The sequence below is a fragment of the Mobula hypostoma genome, chromosome 14, assembly GCF_963921235.1.
Source record: "Mobula hypostoma chromosome 14, sMobHyp1.1, whole genome shotgun sequence".
NCBI lineage: Eukaryota > Metazoa > Chordata > Chondrichthyes > Myliobatiformes > Myliobatidae > Mobula > Mobula hypostoma.
Genome location: NC_086110.1, coordinates 45,741,623 through 45,761,204, shown reverse-complemented (window position 1 = coordinate 45,761,204; position 19,582 = coordinate 45,741,623). Strand labels below are relative to the sequence as shown.

The 19,582-nt window shown below is 40.3% G+C and overlaps 1 protein-coding gene across 1 annotated transcript in view; it reads right to left on the bottom strand.

Moving 5' to 3' along the window:
* Nucleotides 1-3,630: 3,630 nt before the first annotated feature.
* LOC134356253 (B-cadherin-like) overlaps nucleotides 3,631-19,582 on the bottom strand; it is a 59,295-nt gene continuing 43,343 nt past the window's right edge. Inside the window, exons 11-16 of the mRNA XM_063067056.1 lie at nucleotides 18,140-18,282; nucleotides 12,093-12,317; nucleotides 10,242-10,463; nucleotides 9,261-9,391; nucleotides 7,766-7,906; nucleotides 3,631-5,472 (exon numbers count right to left, since the gene is read on the bottom strand). Coding sequence (XP_062923126.1) covers nucleotides 5,263-5,472; nucleotides 7,766-7,906; nucleotides 9,261-9,391; nucleotides 10,242-10,463; nucleotides 12,093-12,317; nucleotides 18,140-18,282 — 1,072 coding nt within the window. The 3' untranslated portion in view covers nucleotides 3,631-5,262. The remainder of the gene's footprint in view (nucleotides 5,473-7,765; nucleotides 7,907-9,260; nucleotides 9,392-10,241; nucleotides 10,464-12,092; nucleotides 12,318-18,139; nucleotides 18,283-19,582) is intronic.

The following is a 19,582-nucleotide window of genomic DNA, read 5'->3' as shown; positions in this document are numbered from 1 at the left end:
TCTGATCATTATGTATCAGTGTGAATAGAAACTCTTCTAATCGTTTGGCCATGATGGAGGTAAATGTTCTATAATCCACATTAAGAACAGATATTGGTCTAAATGACCCACATTCCATTTTATCCTTGCCTTTCAGTGTAGCTGAGATTATCACCTCCTTCCAGCTGGGTGGCATTTGCGCCTTTCTCAGGGCCCAGTTCAGTGTGGGGAGTAAAACAGGAATTAACTCACTTCTAAACTCTTAATACCACTCTGCCGTATATCCATCTGATCCTGGTGACTTGCTTAATTTAAGCCTACTAATTGCAGTTTTTAGTTCAGCTTCAGTTATGTCAGCAGTCATCGTTCTATTTTGTTCTTGGCTTAAAGTGGGTAACTCTAAGGAATTCAGGAAGGTGTCAATTTGGGTTATGCTTCCCCCTGGAACTTTGGATATAGAGTTTTGAAAAACATTTCAAAAGCTTCTTGAATTTCACTTAGCTTATTTTTTATCATTTTGTTCTTTGATCCCTAATTCAATGAATTGTATTTTCTACTATCCTTTTTTTCAGTTTCCATGCCAGTATTTTCATAGATTTAGATCCACTTTCATAGTGTCTCTGTTTCAGAAACATTAAATTTTTTCTAATTTCTTGTGTAGCCAAACTATTTATTTCATTCTTAATTTTTTTTAATTTCCTCTAGTGTATCCTGTGCCATACTCAATTTGTGTTTTTTCCCTAGATCCTTCAGCTTATTTTGTAATTCCTCTAATGTTTTATTCCTTATATGAAGATATTGCTATAATTTTCCCTCTTAAGACAGCCTTCATAGTATCGCATAGAATGGGAGGTGAAACCTCTCCATTATCATTGAATTCTAAGTAAAGATCACTTCCTTTTTTAATTTGTTCCTTAAAATAGGAATCATTCAGTAGACTTGAATTTAGTTTCTAAATAGTATTCTTTGGGTGTAGGTCAAAATCAACAGATAAATATATAGGTGCATGGTCTCTTACATCTATTGTCCCAATTCCACAGATGTTTATTTTGTCTTTATCTTTTCCAAATGTTATGAAATAGTCTTTTTATGTATATACGGAATGGGGGGCAGAATAATGAGTGTAATCCCTTCTATCGGGGAAAAGATCCCTCCATGTATCAATTAGACCAACATCCTCAAAAAGTGTGTTAACTTTCTTATCGAAGGACTTTGTTTCATAAGTTTTTCTATTGGAAGAGTCTAACTTTGGTTGTAATTGTAAATTTAAGTTTCCCCCACATATCAAGAGACCTTCTGTTTCTGTGACCATAATATTAGTAATTTTCTGGAAGAAGTTAATATCACTTCCTGGGGGTGCATATATATTCAATAAAGTAACTGGATTTCCATCTATATTCCCCCTTACCAGAATATATCTGCCCTCCTTATCTCTCATTCGAATACTTTTTCAAAATTTAGCTTGCTTGAGATGAGAATAGCAACTCCTCTTCTATGTTCTGATTTATATGAGGAGAAAAACAAATTAGTGAAGCCCATGCTCTTTAATTTTCCATGCTCATTATCACTTAAGTGAGTTTCCTGTAAATATACTACATGGGCTTGTTCTTTTTTCATCTTTGATAGAATTTTACTTCATTTGATTGGATTTAACAGCCCATTGACATTAAAAGAAATTAATTTTACTTTGTCCTTAGCCATGTGTATTTATCTGTTAGTATATCATTGAAATTTGCAGAATATAACTTGATCGATCTACTCCCTGAATAAATAAGAACCAAGAAACGTGAATAATAAAAAATTGGTAACGAAGGTGTGATTCCAAGGCTGGGGTCTCTAGATGACCCTGGGTTGAGCTAGAAGAAACGCCTAGCCGTGGGGGATAGCCCCTCCTACCTGTGAGTTGAGGACCCCCACTGCAGTACCTATAAAAGTAAGTAAATACAAAGAAATGATTTCCCTGTTTATTCCTCCCATATATATTCTAATTTAGGTGGGGAAAAAGGAGTGAGTGAATGAATAAAAAAAATTGGAGTAAAATAAAATACACATTATGATACATATTTCTTGAGATAGATATATCACCGTTTATTTTTGCTTCCGGTTAGTTTATCAGCACTTTTAAAGTTGGCCAAACCTTATGACTCTTCTGGAGGAGGTGAAGGCTGTCCTCAGAGAACTGACAGTCTCTTCCTAATATCCTTCTCTCGTCCTGCTCCCGTCTCCTGCTTTTTAGGTTCTTTTACTATTTCCTAAGCAGATCAGAATAACTGCTCAGCCAGACTTTCCCTTGGTTTGACCACGCTAACGGGCAGTCCTCTGTTGTTCATGTCTGTAGTCACCTCTTCCACCGTCTGATATAGCTGTATCTCTCCTTCATAAAATACCCTCAGTTTAGCAGGGTACAGGGTTTGGAATTTAATCTTTTCTTGCTTTAATATTCGTTTCGCTTCGGAGTATTCCTTCCATTTCTGTAGGACTGCTGGGGGGTAATCATGATCGAAATATATTAACTTCCTGTTCCAAAACACCCTCTTCTTACCCCAGGCCCTTTGTAGAATCTCTGTCTTGCTCTTGAATCGAAGGAATCTACTGAGCACGGCTTACTTTCTCTGTCTCCGGGAGGCCGCAGGACAAGCGAACGATGCGCCCTCTCAAATTCAATCTCCATAGTGGGAATCTCCAACGCTTCCCACAGTAACTTTTCTACAAACTCCATCATCGACAATCGCTCCACTCTTTCGGGAACATTATAAATCCTGATATTTTTCCGTCGTCAAGCAATTTACTTTCCTGTTGATTTAATATTTCTATTGTGTTACTTAGTATCCGTTCCACGTTTTGTCCGCAATCTTCCACCTTCTCAATTCGAGTCTGTGCCACCCCTACTTTCTGATTGATGTTGGCGAGCTCTGACTTGATATCATTGAGTTGCTGTTTTATGTCTTTTTGGACTTCCCCTATCTCTTCCAAAATCCTTATCATATTTGCCGCTTCGCCTGAACGAGGCCCAGTGTCAGCTTCAGCACCACGCGCACATGTAGGAGAGCTCCTCGTTGTACCTCTCTCTTCCATAGGTTCTGCAGTGATGCTTTTTTTATCTCCATTCTTTTTCCCAATTCTTGCTCCCCTTATCAATTCAGATATTTTTGGAAGATCTTATACTTGATGGATTAATGGGGCAAAATAGGCCTTTTTCCAGAGGAGCTGTTAATTTAAGCTGCCATTCTGGACAATGACATCACCGGAACTGCAAAGGCCTTCATAAAGTCCATGTAGAAAATGTTCAGTCAACCTGCTATCATGAGAAAAATTATCCATTCCGTGAGACACTATTTTCCTACTCACTTAGCCATGTTGACCATCCTTAATCGTTCCTTGCAGCTCTTAATAACACTTGGTTCTCACTTGCAACTAAAGAGAATGTAAATATTTGCCCGAGATTCTACAAATTCTTCCATTGCTTCTCACAATGTCCTAGGATACACTTGGTCAGGTCAGCTCGATGCTGACATAAACGCAGAAGAGGAAAATATCTATGATAACTAAGGCAAGGAAGATATTCAAAAGGCAATTCATTTTCTTCATGTCATATATGAAAACACAGTTTTTAAAGCACATTAGTAAATACTGCAATCAGACTCTCCAGGATCAGAGGCAAATTGTTATTGCTAAAAATATTTATTAAAGCACATACACTTTAACAGCGAAAGCTCAGTTAAATTTCAACAACCAAATATGAAACCAACATAAAAAAATCAGAATTCAGACAACTGACAAGCAACTTTAAATGCATAAAAATAGACACTGCATTGTTTATCAAATTTAAAAAATGGAAACATAGAAAGACTGCGATTACTGACACAACCCCATCACCAGGAAAGTGCAACTAGCCTTCTTTCAATATAATTTAAATGTCTGCATTTCAAACGAAATCAAACATTTTCTGTTCAACTAAAGACAAATTAGTCATTATAAAATGTTGCAGCAGGGAAAAGCCTTTTGTAACTTAAGACAGTGCTAAACTATGATATTAAGCTCTTTCATGAACGTTGTCAGCCAGACAGCACATTTCACACACAGTGACAACTGCAGGTACACGAGCCCAAATCCAATTTGCCCAGACATGTGAGTGGAAGAGAAATGGAAGGAGCACAGAAAGTGCCAAATGTTTGTATTGCTGTTATGATGCAAGTCTGTTTATTTTCCTAACCAAATCGATGCATGTATTGAACAGTTCAGGTGTGAATTCATGGCATTTTGGGAAGTGTGGGATGGAATGAGAAGGGTCGTGAAAGACAACGTATTGTGACTGACAACATCAGGAGTTAATTTCTAGTTGTAGAGAACTTTGTCTAATAGATTTGTTATCTAATTCTACTGATTTTCTTTTTACCTCCACCACTATATACAGTGGAACAAAGATGAAAGTGGATTTAGAAATCCCCATATTAGGTTCCATGACAAAGTCATTTTCAGTGACAAATTCAGAACATGCTACAAAAAAACCATAACCACTGCAATGATTTACAATCAATATAAAATTATACAACAGTTAATTTCATATGAAGCAAGGATCCTGTTATGCATTTAAAATATACCTGCCAATCGTAAAACCAAGTTTGAGCAAATAGCAAAATTAAAAAATACTTTATTTACTCAGTCAGTAGTACATAAACAGGGAGATAATCCTATTTTTTTAAATTGGATTTTCCATAAGAGCTCCCAAATAAGTATTTCCTGAGAATTCATACATTGTCAATGTAAAGCAATTTTTGGCTAGTAGCCGTGAGAATTTTGATTACTTTAATGCCTTTAAAAGCATTACATATTAAACTCGCATATGGAATTGTCAATTATTCAAAAGCAATACTACCTTGTAAAACATTGCATACTTAAACCTTAACTTCACTAACATTCCCAATTTTACTCAAAGGGCTACAGGCAAAGGTTATTTGAGCAGTAGAATATTGCAACAGGAGCCTAGTAGGAAAAAAAATATAAAACTAAATAAACCTTGGCTCAATTAAACTTTGGGAAAATTGAAAAGGCAAGTCATGGATAAATGAAAATAAAGCTCTGAGCAACAATTTATTGCAATTAGCTCAGGAAAACCTTGTTTTTCATCCTAACAATTTAGTAATTTCAAGTTCAGATGCAGTATCAACTGGAATGTAATTTCAATTCACCTTGTCACCTAATACTGCCAGGCACTCCATTTCTCACTCACATTTTCAATCATTAGGTGGTTAAAAACATAAGTCTCTGTTTACTGTCAACTCCTCAGTCCTCGCCATCGCCGTACATTTCAGCAAGTTTCCGGAAACGTGGGCCCCATTCGTTCAAATGATTATAGTCCTGGTCTGCATCAGAGTTATTCGATGAATTCACTGAACTTAAAGATTCTGCCTCTGAACCACCACCTTCATAATCAAACACCAAGAGGGAGTCATAGGGGGGAGCAGTTGGATCATTGTCAGCAGTCTTCAGGTTCTGTAGTGATAAAACAAAGGGAAAATAAGTAAAACTCTGGTAACCTGTGATTCTGATCATGGTAGCAACAGTGCTGGTACCAGGGCTGTTAATGATTTTGTATTAAGATGATGGCTGCTAATTAATTTAATTCAATTAGAGTTGCAGGGAGATGGGACCCAGAGCACCAGGACAGACAGTGGAGTGGTTGTGGGAAAAGATGTTAAGCCTGCATACAAAGACAGGGATCAAAATAGTTGGGTATGGTGGGAATAATATTCAGAGTTGTGTCTTGTCTATTTCTATGTAGGTATAGTAGGAAAGACAGGTGACCTTAGAGCAGGGATCAACACGTGGAAGTACGACATTGTAGCCATAAGTGAGTCTTGGTTGTAGGAGGGGCAGGACTGGCAGCTCAGTGTTCTGGGGTTCTGTTGTTTTAGCCGTGATAGAGCTGGAGGGAGGGTATTACTAGTCAGGGAAAATGTCACGGCAGTACTGAGACAGAACAGGCTGGAGAACTCATCTACTCAGGCCACTCGAGTGGGACTGAGGAACAACAAAAGGATGATCACATTAATGGGATTATATTACTGACCACCCAATAGTCAGCAGGATTTAGAGAGGCAATTTGTAGAAAAGTCACAGACAGTTGCAAGAAATATAAGCTTATGATAGTAGGTAATTTTAACTTCCCACATATTGTCTGGGGCTCCTATATTGTAAAAAAGCTGGATAGGGTAGAGTTTGTTAAACCTGTTGGGGAAAATTTCCTTAATTAATGTTCAGAGATCCCAACTAGATAGCCCGTTGTTCCATTGTTTAACAAGGGCTCTATGAATAAATCAGGAAATTATGGGCTGGTAAGACAGACTTGTACATCAGGTCCCTTAGAATATCTTCTCGTAATTTACAAATCCAATGAGTGGGTACAATATTGGAAAATATTCTAAGAGATCAGACTTGGATAGGGAAGAACTGATTAGGGATAATCAACATGGCTTTGTGCATGGTACTGTAGGTCATATCTAACCAATATTATAGTTTTTCAAGGAAGTATCCAGGAAAGTTGAAGAAGGAAAGACGTTGAAGTTGACTAGAGGAACTTTAGCAAGCCTTCTGATAAGGTCTCCATGGGAGGTTTGTCAAGAAGGTTCAATCATTTAGCATTCAGGATGAGGTAGTAAATTAGATTAGACACTGGCTTTGTGGGAGAAGCCAGAGAGTTGTAGTAGGTGGTTGCTTCTCAGGAGACTAGTGGTATACCACAGGGGTCAGTGCAGGGATGTTATTGTTTGTCATCTGTATCAATGGTTTGAATGGTAATATGGTAAACTGGATCAGCAAATTTTCAGATGACACAAAGATTGGGGTGTGGTGGACAATGGAGAAGTCTATTAAAGTTTGCAGTGGGATCCGGACCAATTGGAAAATTGGGCTGAGAAATGGCAGATGGGATTTTGTGCAGACAAGTGAGATGTTACATTTTGGGAGGACAAACCAGCATAGGGTATACACAGTGAATGCTAGGGATCTGAGGAGTGCAGTAGAACAGAAGGATTTGAGAATACAGATTCATAATTCCATGAAAATGGCATCACAGGTAGATGGGGTCATATATAGCTTTTTGCACATTGTCCTTCATAAATCAAAGTATTGAGCACAGTGGTTGGGATGTTAAGTTGATGTTGTATGAGACATTGGTGAGGCATAATTTAAGTATTGTGGAATATGCACTCTCTCCATCTTATTGATATCTTTCCTATAGTTCTGGTCATCTGGTGTACCCAGAGGAAAGATATCAATAAGATTGAAAGAGTGCAGAGAAAATTTACAAAGATGTTACCTGGACTTTGGGACCTGATTTATAGGGAACTGGAGTTGGGTGAGACTAGAACAAGAAGTCATGGATAAAGAGTGAAATGTTTAAGGGGAATGCAAGGGAGAAAACTTCTTCAGTCAGAGGATGGTGAAAGTGTGGAACGAGATGCTAGTGGAAATGATATATGTGGGCGTAATTTCAACATTTAAGAGAAATCAAGATAGGTTCACTGATGAGACGGGTATGGAGGGCGATGGTCAGGGTGCAGGTCAGAAGAATAATTCGCAGAATAATAGTTTAGCACCTACTAGATGGGCTGAATGGCCTGTTTCTCTGCCCTATGACAATTTTGATAATCTGAACTTTTCAGTTTCCTGAATATACTGGGATATATCAATAATACAAACCAAACTGCAAATTTTGCTAATTGCAGATTTTTGTGCTAATTATTCCCCAAGACCACGGCTATTTCAGTAATGGTTGATATCCTACCTCATCGATGAAGTTGCCGATCTCATCTGGGTTTGCGGGGCGTGGCCGATATTGTGGTGCTAAGAGTACAGGAGCCACGTCATTACGTACAACTTCAGGTCTGGCATCCAGGCCCCGGTGCAGTTGACTGAGATCATAATCCTGTAAAATCAGAGTTATATCACAATATTGAGTGGAGATTTAATACAGGTTTTATTTCTCAATCTGCCAACTGCCCAGATGAATCAGTGAGACTCAAGCAATTGATAGTAGACATCTTATCAGGATGAAATATGCCTCCTGTTCTGTTCTAAATGAACATACAGTACATACTGATTGCTCAGTGAAAGCTGATGTCAGCCACAACTGGCTGGCCAAGTCGGGACTGAGAAGTGGGTGGGATGGCATTGTGTCCAGCACTTGCAAAAAAACATCTTAAAGCAGAATGTTGTTTGGTACCAGCAATAGCAGCTGGAAACAACTCTTGTCACATATGTAGACACCATGCAAGCTTTCAAATCCTCTGTAGGATCTGGACTCCACTGTATCTGGCTGGGGAGGCCAAAAGATGGTAATGGAATCTAATCATGAGTAGTCATTCATAATGGGATCTGGCTGGACGTCAGCTTGCTTCAGAGTCCATAGCAGTCATTAATTAGTTGTGAAGCAATATAACCAGCTGTCTTTCCACCCCATGGTCACATTTCTGATGTATTCATAACAAGTTTGGATTTAAGATTCTATATCGTACAGATTTTACTCATCCTGTATACCATTGATATCAAATCTGTGGACACATTTTCTTCACACTTCAAAATACATTCCCACGCACAAATGTTAATATCAAAAATATGTATCTACATGTGATTTGTAATGCAAGGAATGTTCTTCAATTCATTTCACAGGAGCCCAATTTGTTACACCAAAAATGGGACGTGGAAGTCGATAACATCACAGATCCGAGTAAATGAATGGTAATTGGAGGATAAAAGTAGAGATAAGGGAAACTTAAAACAACAAATGGACAATGCTAGGAGCACTCAGTGTATTAACGGTAGGGAGGGAAAGTCAATGTTTGGTTCAGGGACTCTACATCAGAGATGGGAAATGAGGGAATGAGTATGTTTCTCAACCTGCTAAGTGTTTTGGTAATTTAAACAATGTTTTCTTAATCTTGCATCAATTCTTTCGTCGCTCGTGATTTATGGTCTTTTACTGAATTAAGATATGGCTGTTTATTTAGATAATAAGGCATTTAGTAAATGCCCATATTACCGTCTCCCATAGCAGAGCTCATGCTGAACGCTTCTACTTGGAGGAGGACTGGTCAAGCTGGTGATGGCAGACAGAGGTCTGGCTCTAACAGGCATAATGGCCGTAGGCTTAAACACCACTTCAGAATTCATGCTCAGCACACTTCCCTGTGTAAATTACGGATTTCACATAAATAACAAGCAGCTTCTTGTGAATCCTACTGAAATGATCCTCAAAAAAGCAAGTTTTGAGCTGTGCTGACCTGGTCTTCTTCTCCACCACCCTCTTCATCGTAATGGTAAACATTATCCCGAATGTCCTCTTCAGGCAATAATGGCTCCTTTTTGACACTTCGCCTCTTTCTTATGAAAAGTAGGAGCAGGAGGACCAAAACTGGAAGAAAATACAATTATTAAAAAAAAACATTTTATGGAAATTAAACTCCATTTTCAAAATCTGCAATTGGAAACATAACTATACAGACTTTTAATTTTGTAGATATGAACACACAACATTATACAAAGTACATGGATGCATCTCACAGCAAAATGGCCAGGCAGGAATGGAGAACTTAAAAGGGAGATCTGCAAATGAACCAAGTGTCTTACTATGGTGGAGGGTGCAGTGTTCGGTAGCTGTCACCAGATAAATGTCATGGAAATTTTAAACAACTCATGTTGATCACAAGAGAAATAGGCTGGAGGTACGAATGGAATGAAACTCATCTGTGCAATCAGGGATTGCTTTCCTTCGAAGGAGATAGTTCATTAGAATTCAAAATCATGAAGATGTTAATAAAGTCAGTAAGGGGCAACTGGACAATATTATGTAATTGACAAAAGAACCAGAGGAAATGAGATTTCTTTTTTCAAAAACACTGCAAGTCATTTTAAATAAGTGATTGAAGTGTAATCGATAATATCTTTTGAAAATGGCCTTGACTATATATTATACAAAAACACACAGGGGAAAATCAAACAAACACACAGAAGAGAGACTAATTGTATAATTCTTAGCAAAAGCCATAGCAAACACTGGGCACAACTTTCCATTCATTCTCATTCCCAAATCAAGTGGCATTTCCTCTATATTCAGTCTCAGAAGTTCTTGAGGGAAAAGTTCTTAAATTGTGTGAGAATTGAATAGTAGGTATATTCCTTAAACTTAATTTACAATCTAATTTTCAGCAAAGCTAAAGGGCATTGTTATTGATTGTTTTAAATTGTATGCAAATGATACTCACTCAACAAAGCCAAGATGGCACCCAGAATAGCCAAAATGGCAGGGAAGCCAAAGGCACCGGCAGCAATCTTCTGGCTACAAGCACCATGATCACAGTCACACACCTCCACTCGCAATCCTGTAACCTGAGAGAGTTGTGGTGTCCCTCCGTCTGTCACTTTCAGAGGGACTTCATACGTATTAGGTTCAATTTTATTCTTCAGCTTCAACAGCATCACGTGAGCTAAATAAAAGAAAACAATAGACAATAGACAATAGACAATAGGTGCGGGAGTAGGCCATTCGGCCCTTCGAGCCAGCACCACCATTCACTGTGATCATGGCTGATCATCCACCATCAGTATCCAGTTCCTGCCTTATCCCCATAACCTTTGATTCTGCTATCTTTAAGAGCTCTATCCATCTCTTTTTTGGAAGCATCCAGAGACTTGGCCTCCACAGCCTTCTGGGGCACAGCATTCCATATATCCACCACTCTCTGGGTGAAAAAGTTTTTCCTCAACTCCGTTCTAAATGGCCTACCCCTAATTCTTAAATTGTGGCCTCTGGTTCTGGACTCACCCATCAGTGGGAACATGCTTCCTGCCTGCAGCGTGTCCAATCCCTTAATAATCTTATATGTTTCAATAAGATCCCCTCTCAGCCTTCTAAATTCCAGAGTATACAAGCCCAGTCGCTCCAATCTTTCGACATATGACAGTCCCGCCATCCCGGGAATTAACCTTGTGAACCTATGCTGCACTCCCTCAATAGCAAGAATGTCCTTCCTCAAATTTGGAGACCAAAACTGCACACAGTACTCCAGGTGTGGTCTCACCAGGGCCCTGTACAGCTGCAGAAGGCCCTCTTTGCTCTTATACTCAATTCCCCTTGTTATGAAGGCCTGCATGCCATTAGCTTTTTTCACTGCCTGCTGTACTTGCATGCTTGCTTTCAGTGACTGATGTACAAGAACACCTAGATCTCGTTGTGCTTCCCTTTTTCCTAACTTGACTCCATTTAGATCATAATCTGCCTTCCCGTTCTTACCACCAAAGTGGTAAAACATGTTGCTTTGTAAGTTCTACACAAGAAAGTATTGCTTAACTTGGAACATGTTTGGGTGTCAGTTTGCAGACAGCAGGACAATTGTCCCTTGTGTTAGTTCTCATCACCCGAGATTATTAGCCTCACTGCAATCTGCACTTTGATCTGGCCCACATTTTTAGTCCAATTTCGTTAGTCCCAATACCATTTGCCATTCTGCACCCAGTATACGCTGCGCATACTGATCATAGTCCCATTGGCACTGACACACCAGCTGCAGCCATTTTAACCATCCTTGATTGTTTTGGAGGGGGTGATGGTGGGGCGGGGGGGAGAGGTTACAGCAACAGAAACACATTCTCTAGGAATGTGGCTCCACAGGCTTCCAAATCTTCACTTCCCCCATCACCATGTCTCCCTCCCCAACCCCAAACGCCACGACCATCTGTTCATGTTGCTGTTCTACAGGTCCAGCTGTTCCATCAGACCATCATTTCTCCCATTTTCTTGCCTTGATGTTGGTTTCCTTGAATCCCTTTGTCTAACACCTTGCAATAACATTGGAGGCACTTAGGGATGACAAGGAAGGGCAGAAGGTAAGTGCATCAAGGGAAGCTGGTATAAGGACAAAGTGAGAGTAAAAGAATATTCATTTACGATTCTCACAGCTGAACACTTTTGAGCCTTCTCCCACAGTGTGCTATATCCGGGAAGCAGGATTAAATTCTAGGGAGAAATAACTATTTACTGGGGAAGAATGGAGGTAGAAGAAAAATTAAATTTATTGTTAAGGTTTGTAACTCTATTGTAAATGTAATAAGCTTACAATTCTCTGTTGATTCAATTGTCCAGTTTCTCTCAGCTCCAGGAAACAGCATAACCACAAAAGGAGAAGTGTTGGGTGGGATGTCTTTGTCTATAATGGTCACATTCACAGGGACAGGATCTTCATTGCACACACGGTTAATAAGTGTAGTAGCAATGGGTGGATTATCATTGATATCTTCAAGCTGCAGAAGAATGGTCCCAGTACCAGTGGCAGGTGGACTCCCTGCAAACACAAAAATGAAACTCTGAATCCAATAGCAAAACTTAGGGAGAAAAAGTTCATAAGTTGACAGCCTTTTTTATATGGACACTTGGAAAAAGGTTGACAATGACCATTTTAATTCATTCATCCGGAGTAACTTTAGAGTCTCATCATCTTAACATTTCTTTGAAGACATACTCATTCCAATTATGAAGCAAGTTTTCTTCAATCTTAAACTTTTATTGATTTTAAACCTCTATTTCTTTGACACTGTCTCATAATGAAAACATTCCAGTTTTATCTATTAAATTTGATGTACACTCAGTGGCCACTTTATTAGGTACACCTGTACACCTTCTCATTAATGCAAATATCTAAGCAGTCAATCATGTGGCAGCAAGTCAATGCATAAAAGCATGCAGACATGGTCAGGAGGTTCAGTTGTTGTTCAGACAAAATTTCAAAATGGGGAAGAAATGTGATCTAAATGACTTTGCTGTGGAATGATTATTGGTGCCAGATGGGATGTTTGCATTATCTCAAAAACTACTGATCTCTTGAGATTTTCATGTACAACAGTTTCTAGAATGGGGTGATGGACAAAAAACATCCAGTGAGTGGAACTTGTGGTCAATAGTGCCTTGTTAATGAGAGAGGTCAGAGGAGAATGACCAGACTGGGTCAATGGCCTAACTTTGAGGAGACATGAAAGGATTTAGAAGGAGTGGATTGGGACAATTTGTTTCATGGGAAGGATGTAATAGAGAAATGGAGGTCATTTAAAGGTGACATTTTGAGGGTACAGGACCTTATGTTCCTGTTAGGTTGAAAGGAAAGGTTAAAAGTTTGAGAGAGCCATGGTTTTCAAGGGATATTGGAAACTTGGTTCGGAAAAAGAGAGGGATCTACAAAAAATATAGGCAGCTTGGAGTTAATGAGGTGCTCGAGGAATATAAAGAATGTAAAAAGAATCTTAAGAAAGAAATTAGAAAAGCTAAAAGAAGATACGAGGCTACTTTGGCAAGTAAGGTGAAAATACAGCCAAAGGGTTTCTACAGTTATATTAATAGCAAAAGGATAGTGAGGGATAAAATTGGTCCCTTGGAGAACCAGAGTGGACGGCTATGTGTGGAGCCAAAAGAGATGGGGGAGATATTGAACAATTTCTTTTTCTTCGGTATTTCACTAAGGAGAAGGATATTGAATTGTGTAAGGTAAAGGAAACAAGAAGGGTGGTTATGGAAGGTATGACGATTAAAGAAGAGGAAGTACTGACGCTTTTAAGGAAGATAAAAGTGGATAAGTCTCCAGGTCCGGACAAGATATTCCCTTGGACCTTGCGGGAAGTTAGTGTGGAAGTAGCAGGGGCTCTGACAGAACTATTTCAGATGTCATTAGAAACGGGGATGGTGCCGGAGGATTGGTGTATTGCTCATGTGGTTCCATTGTTTAAAAAGGGTTCTAAGAGCAAACCTAGCAATTATCGGCCTGTGAGTTTGACGTCAGTGCTGGGTAAATTGATGGAAAGTATTCTTAGAGATGGTATATATAATTATCTGGATAGACAGGGTGTGATTAGGAACAGTCAACGTGGATTTGTGCGTGGAAGGTCATGTTTGACAAATCTTATTGAATTTTTTGATGAGGTTACTAGGAAAGTTGACGAGGGTAAAGTGGTGGATGTTGTCTATATTGACTTCAGTAAGGCCTTTGACAAGGTTCCACACGGAAGGTTAGTTAGGAATGTTCAATCGTTAGGCATTAATATCGAAGTAGTAAAATGGATTCAGCAGTGGCTGGATCGGAGACGCTAGAGAGTAGTGGTGGATAACTGTGTGTCAGATTGGAGGACGGTGTGTAGCGGTGTGCCTCAGGGATCTGTACTGGGTCCAATGTTATTTGTCATATATATTAATGATCTGGATGATGGGGTGGTAAATTGGATTAGTAAGTATGCAGGTGATACTAAGATAGGTGGCATTGTGGATAATGAAATAGGTTTTCAAAGCTTGCAGAGAGATTTAGGCCAGTTAGGAGAGTGGGCCGAAAGATGGCAGATGGAGTTTAATGCTGATAAATGTGAGGTGCTACATTTTGGTAGGACTAATCAAAATAGGACATACATGGTAAATGGCAGGGCATTGAAGAATGCAGAAGAACAGAGGGATCTAGGAATAATGGTGCATAGTTCCCTGAAGGTAGAATCTCATGTGGACAGGGTGGTGAAGAAAGCTTTTGGTATGCTGGCCTTTATTAATCAGAGTATTGAGTATAGGAGTTGGGATGTAATGCTGAAACTGTATAAGGCATTGGTAAGGCCAAATTTGGAGTACTGTGTACAGTTCTGGTAACCAAACTATAGGAAAGATATCAATAAAATTGAGAGAGTACTGAGGAGATTTACTAAAATGTTGCCTGGGTTTCATCTCCTAAGTTACAGAGAAAGGTTGAACAAGTTAGGTCTTTATTCTTTGGAGTATAGAAGGTTGAGGGGGTCCCGATAAAGGAGTTTAAAATTATGAGGGGGATTGATAGAGTTGCTGTGGATAGGCTTTTTCCATTGAGAATGGGGGAGATTCCAACAAGAGGACATGAGTTGAGAGCTAATGGGCAGAAGTTTAGGCGTAACATGGGGGGGAAATTCTTTACTCAGAGAGTGGTAGCTGTGTGGAACAAGCTTCCAGCAGAAGTGGTTGAGGCGGGCTCGATGTTGTCGTTTAAAGTTAGATTGGACAGCTATATGGACAGGAAAGGAATGGAGGGTTATGGGCTGAGTGCAGGTCGGTGGGACTAGATGAGAGTAAGAGTTCGGCATGGACTAGAAGGGCCGAGATGGCCTGTTTCCATGCTGTAATTGTTATATGGTTATAAGCTGACAGTAGCTCAAATAACCATGTGTTACAATAGTGGTGTGTAGAAGACCCGTCACTAAATGCACAACACGTTGAAAATTTAGGTGGATGAGCTACAGCTGCAGAAGACCATGAACATGCACACAGTGGCCACATTATTAGGTACAGGAGGTACACTCAGGTGGCCACTGAGTGTATTTCCACATTTATAAGATTGCTTCGTTCAAAGTTGAAAACCTTTTCATTGAAAAATATAATTATCACCATGGACTTAACTTAAACTTAAACTTGTCCAATATACCATTTACCACATGTTCCATGGTGCCTAATACAAGCAAGGAGCACTCTGATGTGGACCAATAAGGTCCTCTCTAGTTTCGTACTGGTGATATTATGGTAATAACAGATTACTCCCTGTTACCAGCCAAATCAGTGTACCTGTATTGTAAACGTTGGGTACAAGTACACAACTGTCAGAGATAAACAGCGGATTGCACAACTTTTCTGAAGCACTGAAGGTGTTTTTCTGATTGGTTCCGCTGAATAATTTAAACTATATGGATGAACTACATCATGGATTAAAGGAAACACAAACTATTTGCAACATTGCAGAACCAATCCCATTGAAACTCATTTTGAAATTGGTTCTAGTTATTTTTTATCATTTACAACTCAATTCACCAATACATTTTGAGACTACATGCACCAGGTTTTCTTCAACATCTATCTTCACTGGTGGACTTGGGGTGGACAAGAGTAGCACTCAAAGGAGGCTCACTATATCCCTGTCCATTAGAATGTGGATCTGATGCCCAAGTCTCACCCATATTTCACCAATTTATAATAGGTTCCTTGACAATTTAGTTGAAAAACTGTGTTCAATTCCGCCCTCAGATGCTGTCAGTGTGGAATGTATTTGTCCTCTCTTTGACCATGTGAGCTGCTGTTTGCTACTCCAGCTATATTAAGTCAGCACTGTGAATTACTCCTTAATGCTGAAATCATACCAGAGGGAAGTTGATGGGCTTCTGAGAGAGAATCAATGGTGGGGTTATAGGGATATTGGAAAAGGGAATGGAACAGTTAAGATTGCCCCTCTGTGAGCTGGCATGGACCAAGGAGCTGAACAGCCTCCTTCAGTGCTGTAAGCAAGGAAATGGGAAATACTAGTCCAAATTTACATCACCTTCCCCACCAGAAGACACTTTTAACACATGGAGATTTCAAATAAAATCTCTAATCTGAAGGTGTTTTTTAGATTTTTCTCATCACTGACTTGCTTTGGTACTGAAGAAATATTTGAGATACACAAAAGGGATTTGAACATTACGCTTCAAAGGCCAAATCCAGGAGGGTTTAGATAAATCCTATCAAAATGTATTCTCACTTTCATATTAAGAGAAAAATTCACCAAAATTAATCACATTTACCGATCTATCTATTAAGATGGAGCACAATAGGCCCTCCCGGACCTTTAAGCTGCGCCACCCAGCAACCCTCCAATTTAACCCCAGCCTAATCATCAGACAAGTTACAATGACCAATTAACCAACCAACCAGCACACCTCTGGACTGCAAGAGGAAACTGGAGCATCTGGAGGAATCACAGTCACAGGGAGAACGTACAAACCTATAGACAGAGGCAGGAATTGAACCCAGTTTGCTGGTACTGAAAAGCTTTCTGCTAACCACTACACTACCGTACCTCCTCCTGAACCACTGGATAAAAAAATATTGAAACATGAATCACTGATGGAGAAAGCTGAAATATTACTATCATCAGGGGGCATTGGTGGCGGACCCAAATGCAAGACACAGACACTGAAGTACCAGGAACAGGACTTGACTAGAGAGCTGGGACAAGAACACAGACTTGGTCTAGGACATTGGCTAGGCAAGCAGGACCAGGATAAGGAACTGGGAACTAGGAGCCTGGGCTTGGACTCCGAGCCAGAGACTGGACAAGGACGCAGAACCTGGGTCTTGATTTGGGCTCGAACCCCGGAACTAGGCGAGGACATGATGTGGCTACAGGACTGGACATGGCTTGGGTTCCTCAAGACTTGGGTTCTTCATGGCTTGGGTTCCTCGAGGCTTTCCTGGGCAGGATGAGGCACAAGGACAGGATGAGACCCCAAAGCCTTGACTTGGTCTTGGCAGAACAGGAACAGGAACATGGAACACAGAGCCTTGGACTTGGCAGAACAGGAACATAGAACACAGAGCCTTGGACTTGGGAGACAGGAACGCAGAACCTTGGTCAAGAGAGTACAGGAACACAGAGCCTTGGTCGAGGGAGGACAGGAACACAGAGACATGGAACACAGAGCTGGGACCCCTCCTTGGGAATAGGATTTGGGGCCGGGGCTCTACACAGAGTCAGGACCCTTCCTAAGGAGCAGGACGTAGGGCCGGGACTCATACACAGAGAAATGGTTTCCTACACTAGGTAGCGGCAAATGGCCAGACCTACCTAGCAAAGGCATGGACACAGAGACAGTTCTCAACACTAGGTAACAGCAAATGGCCAGACCTACCTAGCAAAGGTGTGGACACAAAGACAGTTCCCAACTCTAGGTAGCGGCAAACAGCCAGACCTACCTAGCAAAGGCTTGGACACAGAGGGACAGGTGCATACAATGACAGAGAGTTTCTTATCCTGACACAGCGAGGCTCCGGTCTTGCCCAACGGTTGAACTAGACAATGGTGCAGGCAAAGGTTGCAGGCCAGGCCAGGCTCCAGAAGGAAGGGGCCAAGAAGGGATTCAGACAGGGGGTTTTGACAGGAACAATCCAGCAACTGAAGCTGAACCAAGGAGCTATTTATCTAAAATGTGAATCAGCTGCCTCAATTAGAATACCCAACAGAAAAAGGGAAAACCAGAAAACCAGGAATAGGGAACAATGGCCAGACCGTGAACCAGAATCCGGACTTCACGGACCGGACCACGACAATTACAGCATGTGCCTTGTAGACCCACAGAGTCTCACCATTATCAGAAGCAAGAACTGTTGCGGTATAAATACTATCTTTAACAAATTCTGACTCTCGATCCATAGAGCTGATGAGTTTAACGATGCCAGTCTCCGCCTCAATGCCAAACCACTTTGCTGGGTCACTTCCCATCCGGTATCTGGAATATATGCAGCAACACAAATAAATTATTAACCACAAATCCCAAAATCAAAGAAAATTAACAAAACTAGTTTCCACTTAAAATATAATGTATCTCAAAGTGCTGCCGTAATGGAAATCAGATGTTCCATCACCGAGTTAGTAACTTTAATAAGCTCCCTACCCAATGTAATTGTGGCATGGAATTCTTTCAGGAAGTAAAGCAGAGACATCAGCTAATTTTAAAACACTTTACATATACCAAACATTTTGGTGATCTAGTCATCCTTCAACGCTCTGGTTTTATGTGCAAACGAATTGCTACAATGGATAATATAAATTGGTCTAATGTCTCATTGCTACTCGTTATTTGGCAGATGATGAATGGACAGAAACTTTGTCACAGCCACAAGTCATAGGTGTGGCTGCACAGCTGTGCAAACTATTGTTTCAACTGTACCATTTTTAAGAAGGAAAAACAAATAATAGCAAATAAGATCAAAGCCTTTTGTCCAGGACACAAATATGTTGAAGACATGAATAAGTGACGTCAATAGTGAGAGCAAGTCAGAGAAGGCAAGGAGCTGTATGATATAGAAATTATTAAAAACAGTTATGGCAGTAGGAGATAATGAAACAGGTTATCATCAGTCTAAGAGGTACGGGGGAAGTGAGTGAACGATAATATATTTATAGAATAAATACTATCAATATCAGCTTCCTTAAAAAGAGAAGAGACAATGGAAAGCATTGCAAATAAGTCACAAGCAATAGCTTAAAGTCTGCATTGGGTATAGGAGGAGGATTACAACTGACCAAGAAAAAAAGTAAAACAGAAAGATTTCCCCTTTCTTCCTCCTCCTTCAGGAACATTGCTTCTCCCTGCTGATGGAGCCCTGCCATACACTCCTTCCCTTTCCTTCACATTTGATCTCACCGTCCAGGAGGGGAAGAGGGTGTTAATTTCCCTGGCCCTCACCTTGCACCTCAGTAGCCTCAATAACAACCAAGTCATTCACCAATTCTGTGAGCTCCAAAGAGATTGCAGCACCAACCAGATCTTCTACTCTCCTCCTTCCACTCTCTGCAGAGGCCACTCTTGGTGACTGCCTGGTTTGCTCCTCCCTTCCCACCAAACCTTTGTTCTCCTCGTACCTTCCTTTGCAGCTGTAAGAGGTACGAAAACTTGTTTCTTTATGTCCTCCAAACAGCCCTTCCACACGAGGCACCGTCTACAATCTGCTCTATTGCATTTGTTGCTCCCAATTTTTTTTCTAGGATCTAACTCAAGGCTCCAGCATTCCCAATCACATTGACTA